This window comes from Adiantum capillus-veneris, chromosome 18, assembly GCF_014529385.1.
Source record: "Adiantum capillus-veneris isolate H3 chromosome 18, ASM1452938v2, whole genome shotgun sequence".
NCBI classification, from domain to species: Eukaryota; Viridiplantae; Streptophyta; class Polypodiopsida; order Polypodiales; family Pteridaceae; genus Adiantum; species Adiantum capillus-veneris.
The window spans coordinates 49476484-49487527 of record NC_140948.1 but is presented as its reverse complement, the minus strand read 5'-3'; the positions used below and the strand labels follow the sequence as shown (position 1 = coordinate 49487527).

Below are 11044 nucleotides of genomic sequence, written 5' to 3'. Positions count from 1 at the left end.
AAAACTTGCTCAGTGTCCTAATAAATTGTTGCATGAGATAATAATTTCTTAAACAAAGAACTTTATACTATACCATTCTTTGTAAAATGCACCTTGGACCTCCCTTATACAAACCCCCTCCCTTAAACTCACGTCTTACCATATGGTAACCATAATGAATTGCCAAAGTGTGAGGGTTGTGGTGAGTTTATTGTTGGAAGCAAAGTCTGGGGAGATGTTTTACCCACACGGGGTGGATTAGGTCATTGGAGATTCTCTTTTGCTGCATCACTATAGGTCATGTAGATGGATAATAGGTGCTTTACTCAGTATCCAGTAGGCTTGAAAACATTTTGTGTACACTTAATTTAAGTAAGAGATCAGGCTATGGTCATTTTCTAATATTTTTTAGTTAGATTATCATTTATGGCTATGATTTTTAGAGTTTAATGCCAAAATATTGCAATAATTTAATTGGGTTTCTGCTAGAATTTTATTATAGGTTATCTAGTGGATTTATGGATACTTGTATAGAAAATTTCAACCGAGATATTGCCAGATTACTTTCAAAATGCTACTAGTTTCTCCTTGTGGGCTCTATGCTGTCTTGCACTTCAAAATGCCAATGTTAATGTTAGATAGGGATTCTCTAACAGTAAAAAGTTTGATGGAAACTTCTCATTGTAGAGAGAATAAATTGAAGATGTTCTTACCCCAAAAAAAAACTAAAACCATTGTTTGGTTTAGGCTTGAGTTAAACTCATTATCTAATTATATTGTTAAGAACTTTTTGTGACTTGAGTGGCCAAGTGATGAGAATTACGATTTTGGGGACTCTCTCTATCATAAAATCTAATATCTAACCAACCCAAACGATTTTCTCATATTAAATTGATCATTTAATGTGGAATAATAAACGAGATCAAGGGTTAGAATATAGACATGTGCTTTCAAATCTATCTCAACAAGGGGCCAATGGTAAAGGGGTCCAAATGAGAGATGGTCTTTCAAAGAGCAAGGCTAGCTAATGGAGCTTAAAGACCTTAGGGTTAGCTTCATTAAAGACCTCCAAAGGTTAGTGTTAAAAATTTCTTTGACCTTAGGTAAGCTAGGGCTGAGCTTGAGATGGGAACTCGGCCCAAGCTTGAGGTGCTTGTCGTGCTTGATGACTAAGGTGCTTGAGGTGCTTGTCATGCTTGATGACTAAGATGCTTGAGGTTCTTGTCGTCCTTGCTGACTAGGGAGCCTGAGGTGCTTGTGGGAACACTACCCAAGCTTGAGGTGCTTTGTCATGCTTGCTGACTAAGGTGCTTGGGATAAGGTGTCCAAAAAGTCAACTCCCATCCCTACAAGAAAGGGGGCGAGCCCTAAAGCTAGGGGGATGAGAGAGAGCACACACACCCGCACACAAGGCAAGCTTGTTACAAAGAAAGCAAAAGGGGCACTTGTCAAACTCCTCCTATTGTTGCCCTCATGGTGTGCCTAAAGCCTATTGGTTGGCCTCCCAAGGGGTCCAATGACAAATTAGTTAATTTAATTAATTGTTTTTTCATTTATCAAGTCCTCTCTCTCAAAGGGGAAAGCTTGGGGACACTTGTCCCAAGACTAGCATGCTTGCTTGATATGCCTCTTGCTTGTGATTGGCTAGGCCTGGAGGGGTCCAATGAGCTTGAAGCATGAGCTACAAGGGGGGGGGTCAACCAAAGCAAGCTAGGGGGTTTCTTGAGGGGTATACTCTCCCACACACACTCTCATTGCTGAAGTGCAAAGTGCAAGAGCTCCATCTCCTTCTCCAAGCAAGTAGAGAAGTTGAGAGCCTATACCAACACTCTTGGCTATGGAATGCAAATCCAACCAAGAGCCATGCTTCAATGCTTAAGCTTGCCATCTTCTCCATCTTCATTACTATGCTATTATGTATGCTATCAAGAAGAGTGATAATAAGTGAGGAAGTAATTCTTTCTCCTATGAAATGTTTCTTCTTCCTCTTCCCTACCCTCATTCCCTGTTAGCTCTCTCCACCTTCGAAGGTGTTTGAGGCCTTCAGACTGAGGCTTGGGATAGTTAATGCTTTACACAAAGTTTATGTTATATTCTTGATGCATGAAGCTTTCCATCTTCCTTGCATCACATAGGTCTCAAGGAACACAAAGATTGTATTGTACCTCTCTTGATGGGAGAAACTATAATACAAATGTCTATTGGAGGGGGGACCGGCTCCACATAAATCCGGTCCTCAACTGTTGTCATGTTCTCTAAACTCTCTCTCTCTCTTGTAAAAGTATTGTTCATGCCAAGTTAACTAAATGTTAAGTTGATGTTGCTACCATCAATTAAGTTCACCCTCTATGCTCACAAAGTAATTTCACAAAAGTACTTTCTCTAATTTTTGCTACTCTCAAAGTTAATAGGCCATTTCCATTACTCTCTCTCTCTCTCTCTCTCTCACACACACACACACACACACACACACACACACACACACACACACAAAGAAAAGAGAGAGAGAGAGAGAGAGAGAGAGAGAGAAGAGGAGAAGTTTCTAATGTTGTAATAATAGTCCCAAGAGACCTCAAAGATCCACCCATTAAGTCTTGAAGTGAAGTCTTCTTATTGATGGTGTTAGAGCGTAATCCACATGATGTATCCACACAAAAAAAATTGTGTGTGTGGAAGAGGAAAATTGCAATTTGGCTAAGAGGAAGTGCCTTACTTGCTGCAATGTGCACATGGATCTTATGTTCAAAGTGGCTAAGTGTTCACTTTTCATCCATACATCAATGCCATCTATGGGGTTCTCATCATAATCATCCATGTCTTGATCCAAAGGGACCAATTAACTACCCATATGATGCCACCAAAAAGTGCAGAAGAATGACAAGATGAAGTTTTAGGTATGGATATAGGTAATGTATCCAATTTTCATTTTGCAAATCACTCCATTCACTTATTTTCTCGCCCCAACATTCATTCAAAAAATTTAGAACATCTTCTATATCTAAGCACTTAATCGACATCACCGTTTTAAACACTTTCTCATCGATATTTGCAAAGAAATACACACTAAATTGATCGGCATGGATTCCATTGCTTGAAGAAGATAACACACAATAAAAAGAGAAAGAGAAGATAGTAGGAAGATGAGGTGCTGGGAAGAGGAGGGAAGTGAGAATAGGAGGGAAAAGACGGTCGTGGGAAGACTCAAAATCTTTTTTCTCCATTGAAAGAGGATTTCTTGAGATAAAACTATCACGTAATTGGAACTTACCTCAGATAAACACACTCTCTCTCTCTATATGCCAAAAGGAAAAAAAAGACCTCAAACTTCCCCTAATGAGGATGCAATGTGAATTGCAGGTTGGAGGCTTTGCTAAAACATCTCTTTTGCCAGGTGGAAAGGTACCTCTACTGAAGGATGTTGGTTATATTCATGAGTTCTCTTAACCCCGTCAATAAATACCCCCCCACCATCCCCCTCCCAAGAGGGATTAATCCACAATCACCAAGTAATGTTGTCCATTCATCTTCTAAACTCTACTAGTGAGGCCTCTGAACCTTAAACCCACAAGCTACACTTTGCAAATTTTTTATTTATTTTTGGCAGATCGTACAAATCCCATGCGAAACAACAAACATGTCTATGAACGCTACCAATGTCGCTTGGCCACACTTGAACCCATGACCCGTCTTGTGATGCATATTTATAAAAACATGGTTGTTAACGATATGATTCATAGAATTAATTTACAGATAGTTCACGTACAATTTATAAAATAACAAAAGTGCACACACCATTGAAAGAATATACAAGTAATAGTCACATACAGTTTACAAAAGTGCTCCCTAATTAATATCTCCCTAAAGTGGGTGTTGTTGATGGATTTGGGAGGGCAAACAAAAGCACATAAGTGGTTGTCCTTATTGTCTTGGTTCATTGAAGGAAATCATAAACTTGGGCAAGATCTATGGTTGAAAATTGGTGTCGTAGTGTTGCGAGGATTTCAACCATTGATCGAAATGTGAACTTGGTGTGAACCAACTCTGAGCTTGACAAAATGTGAACTAGTTGTGATCTTAGAACTCTACAAGTTATGTGCATTGCACTCTTGGTGGTGTCAACTAAAATCATTTGAGTGGAGGAGATAAGCTGCCCATAACTTCAACCTCAACACAACTAAACCTGCATAGAGTGTTGTTTGTTTTCTCGCGGCTGCCTTAACCCCCCACAATAATGAATCACCCTTAACACGACCTGGAGTCGCTTCTTTTGAGCGCCAGGTATCGGTTGCACTCAGTGCTCGGAAGCTTAACTTTATTCAATAGAAAACCACTCTTTAACAATTTGGAGGAGGGCTCTAAGGCCCTTGTCACATTGGGGCACCTGTCTGACCCTCTCCTTGAAAGTGACCAGCTATGATGCTCTCACACTAGGGCTTTAAACAAAAGCTATATATTGTCTACAATTTGTTCATCCTCCATACTTAACATTGAATACCAGGGTTCAACTCTCGTCAAATCTCTTCATACATACACTTTTGCAGATGGTCACTGATGGGAGAAGTTGGGCAAGGGTGCCACGGAAACCCTTTCCGGCCCCAGCTTTTTTTATATGGAAAGTTGAACTTGAAAAATTATGCAAAAATAAAATAATTACAAACAAGGATCCCCAATTAGAGGAGGGGCAACCTCATCTAGAGATATCTCAACAAGTGTCATATTGCTAAACACATAAACAACCTAGGGGCAGATTACAACTTAGCTAGAACATGGTACCCTGTTGCCATCTTGTGGACATATGAATGACAATAGGGGCATACTACCCTTGTTAATAAATGACACCTCCTTTTGGGAGGTGGGATCAATGGCTCACAATCACCGGTTGATTGTGACCGTTGGATTGCCTATGGAATGCAAAAGAGTCCCACTTTCTCGGATCCAGGACTTGAACCCACTACCCTCTCCCCCACGAAATTGACTCTTACAACTAGGCTAACGCGCTCTCATTGAAAGATGTGTGTGTGTGTAGTAAGTTTATATGTCACGGCGTCACTGACAAGTTTATACCTAGTTCACACCGAGTTCACATTGAGTTCACACCAAATTTGGTGTGGTGTGCAGACCCTCCCCAGTTCACGTTGAGTTCACACTGAGTTCACACCAAATTTGGTGTGGTGCACATACCTCCGAGCACTCTTAGTTCACACCTAGTTCAAATGAGGATCGGACGGCCCGGATTGCACTGCCTCTTGACATCTAATGTGGGCCATTGATCCCACCTCCCTAGGGAGGTGTCAATTAGTGACGAGCGCATACTACCCTCAGCACTAAAGAGCAGAGGGTCTTAAATGAACCCCTGATGATGGGATCCACAGAGGAGAAGTCCGGTCACAAAAGCAAAGACATGCATTGCTGTAAGATCTGGAAAAGTTAAATCGGACAAATTTTGTAAACTCGGACATTGAGAGAGTAAACTTAGACAAGTATAACTAAAAGTAAACTCACATGCATTTCAATGAACCTGTTTAAGGCATCGGGCTGCCACAACGCCTGTTCGGATTCGAATCTAGGGGGGACCCGCCATGCAATTTTTTTTGTTTATCGTCGAATCTCCTCGAGATTCGCACGCTCTACTCTTCACCGTCGATCACATGATGGGGTCTTCAGTAAAGACCCCGTGGAACTTAGTGTTGAGGGCATATTACCAACTTCCTTAGGCCACTGTAACAAACGACCACTGCCCATATGTGAGCTGGTGTGGTGTGTTCGTGCAGCCTACGCACACAACTTCTGAGTGATCGAAGGATGTCCGCGTTGCTTGTCACACAAGGCGGCACTTGTGTCGCAAGTTGGAAGCTCTTGTCCAATCACCGCAGAGGATTTGTACCCTCGTATGTGAAACTAGAGATGGTGGCCATCAGTGCTCGAAAAAAACTTTTTTCCAAAAACTTGGCAAACCTACATATGTGAAACAACAGAGGTAAATTGACAAAATTTGAAGGTTTTTACACCAAATTACACTAATTTTTTCAAAAATTAAAAGGTTTTCTCACCTTCAAATATAAAATTTAGAGGTAAATTTCAAAATTTGTAGGTGGGATTACACTAAACCCAGGTCGGGGCCCCTCCTCGAAAATCTCCTTCTTCCACCTCTTTTTCAACATGATGTGCGGAAGGTGCCGATGCAAATGAAATCGATGGTGTGCAAGCTCCTGCTTATTACTGAATGAAGATTTTGCAGGGAACCCTCTTGTGAACGACGGGGAAGGCGACATTTGAAAAGCCTAGTCCCATCTAGCCTCGTCACTATATGGCACGGTTCTAGGCCAGAGGGGATCTAGGGCCCAAGTTTGGGGATGTGAGGCGGCTTTAATCTCGGCCGTCGGATCACGCAGTGAACTGGGGGTGAACTAGGGGCAAAAATGGCACCCCAAGTTCACTCCTAGTTCACCCTCGTCACTATATGGCACGGTTCTAGGCCAGAGGGGATCTAGGGCCCAAGTTTGGGGGTGTGAGGCGGCTTTAATCTCGACCGTCGGATCACGCAGTGAACTGGGGGTGAACTCGGGGCAAAAATGGCGCCCCAAGTTCACTCCTAGTTCACTCCCCCCTAGTTCACCCCTAGTTCACCTGCCTCGCGGGGTGTGGGTCGAACCTGGAATGTCTCGATTGCCACACGAATGCTATACCACCACGCTAGCGCGCGTCGATGTCCATGTTGGCATGACACATGATCACACCCTAGTTTAGGCGCCCCTAGTTCACCCTCAGTTCACCCACCCCTAGCTTATCCGTCCGTAGTTCACCGTTAGTTCACCCTCAGTTCACCCCTAGCTTACCCATCCCTAGTTCACCCCTAGTTCACTTTGTGATCCGACGGCGGAGATTAAAGCTGCCTCGTGCCCCCAAATTTGGGTCCTAGATCCCCTCTAGCCTAGAACCGTGCCATATAGTGACGAGGGCCTCCCGGGCAATCGGCTTTGGAGGTTTGGCCACTATATCACACGGGCATGGTCAAATGGGATCAATGGTGGAGGAGGAAAACGCGGGGCGCGCCAATCGTGGATCGTCAGATTCGATATTTTCCCCGAATTTACAAATTTGCCGTGGATACCATTTGAAGCCGCCCGCGCGAGATAGTGTGGAGCTTCGTTTAGGTTATCTGCTAGGTATCTTTTCTTGTCTTTGGCAATGGCGGAGATAAACCTTGAGGTGGCGAAGAAGAAGAGGTAACCGCATACGCTGGCTCTGCCATTCCCATTCCAAGGCCACGTCAATCCTCTTCTTGAGCTTTCGCTGAAGCTTGCTGCTGAGGGCGTCACCATCTCCTTCATCAATATTCCTCATTACCATTCGCGCATTCTCCCTTCTTTGCAGCCTCTTCTCGATCGCTTCCACCTCCCCCTGCGCTTGCTTTCCCTCAGCGATGCATACCCGTCACCTCCAGATCTTCGCATCCGCGGATCCATGGAACGTTGCCTTCAATATATTTCATCCTGCATGCTAGAGGAAGTTGAAAATGTGATGCATTCTTTGCTGAAGCAGGAACCTTTACTTCCTTTCACTTGCCTCCTCGCAGATGTTCGTATCCCCTTCTCACAATGCCTCGCAGATAAGTTCGGTATTCCCCGCATTGCATTCTGGACTCAATCAGCTGCTAGCTTCTCTTACCATGTGACTCTCGCCGGTGGATTTCACCTTCCCGCAGGTTGCAAAGCCACCTTCTACGGTTCCATAGCTACATAGCTCAGAGTCATTGTGTGCTCGCAAAAGTTGTACAGGCCTAATATCTTTCTGTATCTGCAGATGAGCGTGAGATCATCGAGCACATCCCTGGTGTGCCAACCCACACTGCATCGGAAGCTCCTGTGATCTTCCGACGTGAACTGGTGGGCGATTTCATCTTTGACTTCATCCTGAAACCATTTCTGCAGCTCAATGGAGCTCTTGCAGTGGTAATCAATACCTTTGAATCCTTAGAAGCAGAAGCTTTGGATGCTTTGAGAGGACAAGGATTGAATGTACTCTCTATTGGTCCCCTTTTACCTCTTGCTTATTTCAGGTCTTCTACATCAACATCACCTTCATCAACAGGATCAAAAGAGGAAAACAAAATCAAAGCAGAGCACTTCTGTCTGAAATGGCTAGACGCTCGCGAGCCTGCATCAGTGCTTTACATCTCGTTTGGAACTTTGGTTTGCCTCGAAGAAGCCACATTTGAAGAGCTTGCATTGGGCATTGAAGCAAGTGGCAGGAATTTCTTGTGGTCTTTGAGGCCGAATATGTTAGCGGGAAATCAGAGTGCCTCCTTCATAGAAGCATTCAAGGGGAGAACAGAGCATAGAGGGCTTGTGGTGCCATGGGCACCTCAGGTTGAGGTGCTGTCCCATGCATCAATCAGGGGCTTTCTGACGCATTGTGGATGGAATTCATCCTTGGAGAGCATGTGCAGAGGAGTGCCCATGATAGGGATGCCTGTCTTTGGAGAGCAAAAGCTCAATTTGATGTGTCTTGTGCAGTGTTGGAAGGTTTGCTTGGATATGAGTAGTGAAAGACTTCAGCAAGAGCAAGTAGAGGAGAGTGTGCAAGCACTCTTTGAAGGGTTGAAAGCGGAGGAGTTGCGAAGCTGGGCTGATAAGGTGCAATCTGCAGCAGCTTTCTCCATAGGTTCAAGTGGCTCTTCCTCTGCCAACTTCAAGCATGTGGTAAAGCTTGTATCAGGGAGTTCAAGGTTAGATCATCTTGGACAATTGGCATAATTAGGTACTAGCATTACGGACCGGCCTACCGGCCGATCTATCACGCTTTTCTTTGGGCCTTGTTCAAACCATAATACTTTGTCATCTCATTCTCATTGTGACTCCTTCACTGCATCGCAAGAATGTATGTAATGACATGGTTTATCGCCCTTATGAAAGCACCTAAAGTTCTTGATGTGATTCCTGACTAAAATGTGCCCTCTCGTTGATAGTAGGATATGCCTATCATGGCTATGGCAAGGAAGCTCTAGGCTGCCTCAACCAAAGGCGAAGAATAGGTTGCTTTTCCTTATGTTTGCACCTTGAAGGCGTGCAGCCTTATGCAAGATCATCACATGTGCAAGAGAATTCACAATGAGATTGCTAGTCAAGGCTGTCGGAGAAAAAGATGTTGTGGTTGGCAATGAGTACTTGAATATGTATGCCGAATGTGGTGCTCTTACGAAAGCACAAAAAGTTTGTGATGAGCTTTCTCTCTGAAATGTTGTGAGACATTGATGTTGTTGCCAGAGAATGAAATGTTGTGAGACATTGACGTTGTTGCTAGAGAAACGAGCATCTAGGCTAGTTGAGAGTTATCCCTCCCCAGGGATCTATGCCCAAGTTATACAATTTACACCTTTATATAATTTTTAATATACATGAGTGTTGCGGAAGCGTTTACATAAGGGAGGAGTTTTGGGCGCCCGACCAAGCATGGAGTTTAGGCCATGAGCCGGATTGTATCCAGAGGCATCTAGCGATTAGTGCTACCTTTGAATGGGTGTGATGAATGAAAGCGTACTCAAGAAAAATATAACATTGTAGAGGGTGGATATGTGCACCGCATTGCGAGAGAGAGAGAGAGAGAGAGAGAGAGAGAGAGAGAGAGAGAGAGAGTATCGTGCAGGATGAAGTAGAGTGTACAGAGACATGAGAGAATGACAACAAAGAATTTTTAAATTTTTCATCTAAATGAAACAGGCAACCATATATTAATGCAATGACAAAATTTGGGTAAACCATAACATGAAAAAGTTTATAACAAAATAGCTAGTAGAGTATCGGACCCTGTGTAGGGATCGACCGATCCATCCATCCACTTTCATTATACTACGGAGATAGAGAATTTCACTTCGCCATAGGAGCGAGCCAGAATATCTCCAACTTCGACAGACATAATCTAAGGCCGCTTCGCTTCCCTTCAGGAACCCGAGATTCCAAGTACTAGTAAGTGATAGGGTATCAAGACCACCATAACAGTTTAGACGCCATACCTCTTCGATGTCCAGTACCGGGTGTTTAGGTACCACCAAGGCAAAATCCTCGATGCGTTAGTTGTGTAGGTCATTCAACTCTCGACACACACTAATCGTGTAGATGAGCCTAACAAAAAAGATGAAGACCTACTATGAGAAGTTTGATGGAAACTTCTCATTGTAGAAAGAATAGATTGAAGATGTTTTCACCTAAAGAAAAAAAGTTTAGAACCATTGTATGGTTTAGGATCTAAGTCTATAACCATGTTTGACGGGGATTGGCTTGGGTTAGACTCATTATCTAATTATATTGTTAACAACTTTTTGTCACTTGGGTGGTTAAATGATGAGAATTACGATTTTGGGGACTCTCTCTCTCTCTCTCTCCCTCTCTCTCTCTCTCTCTTTTCTTTGTGTGTGTGTGTGTGTGTGTATGAGAGAGAGAGAGAGAGAGAGAGAGAGAGAGAAGATGAAAAGTTTCTAATGTTGTAAGAATAGTCCCAAGAGACCTCAAAGATCCACCCATTAAGTCTTGAAGTGAAGTCTTCTTATTGATGGTGTTAGAGCGTAATCCACATGTTGTATCCACGCAAAAAAATTTGTGTGTGTGGAAGAGGAAAATTGCAATTTGGCTAGGAGGAAGTGCCTTACTTGCTGCAATGTGCACATGGATCTTATGTTCAAAGTGGCTAAGTGTTCACTTTTCATCCATACATCAATGCCATCTATGGGGTTCTCAACATAATCATCCATGTCTTGATCCAAAGGGACCAATTAACTACCCATATGATGCCACCAAAAAGTGCAGAAGAATGACAAGATGAAGTTTTAGGTATGGATATAGGTAATGTATCCAATTTTCATTTTGCAAATCACTCCATTCACTTATTTTCTCGCCCCAACATTCTTTCAGAAAATTTAGAACATCTTCTATATCTAAGCACTTAATCGACATCACCGTTTTAAACACTTTCTCATCGATATTTGCAAAGAAATACACACTAAATTGATCGGCATGGATTTCATTGCTTGAAGAAGATAACACACAATAAAAAGAGAAAGAGAAGATAG

The 11044-nt window shown here is 43.0% G+C and overlaps 1 protein-coding gene across 1 annotated transcript; it reads left to right on the top strand.

Moving 5' to 3' along the window:
- The first annotated feature begins 7107 nt into the window (after positions 1–7107).
- On the top strand, positions 7108–8910 carry LOC147435631 (UDP-glycosyltransferase 85A2-like). Its single transcript, XM_086488637.1, has 2 exons — positions 7108–7684; positions 7783–8910. Exons 1-2 carry the CDS (start codon positions 7444–7446, stop codon positions 8733–8735), a joined length of 1194 nt encoding a protein of 397 aa, XP_086344763.1. The 5' UTR covers positions 7108–7443; the 3' UTR covers positions 8736–8910.
- Positions 8911–11044: the final 2134 nt, after the last annotated feature.

What these genes read in the sequence shown, in the direction of transcription:
- LOC147435631 (XM_086488637.1), top strand. Translation starts at nt 7,444, where the DNA reads ATGGAACGTTGCCTTCAATATATTTCATCCTGCATGCTAGAGGAAGTT. An exon ending in TGGATTTCACCTTCCCGCAG is followed by an intron (nt 7,685 to 7,782) that starts GTTGCAAAGCCA and finishes CTGTATCTGCAG; the next exon opens with ATGAGCGTGAGATCATCGAG.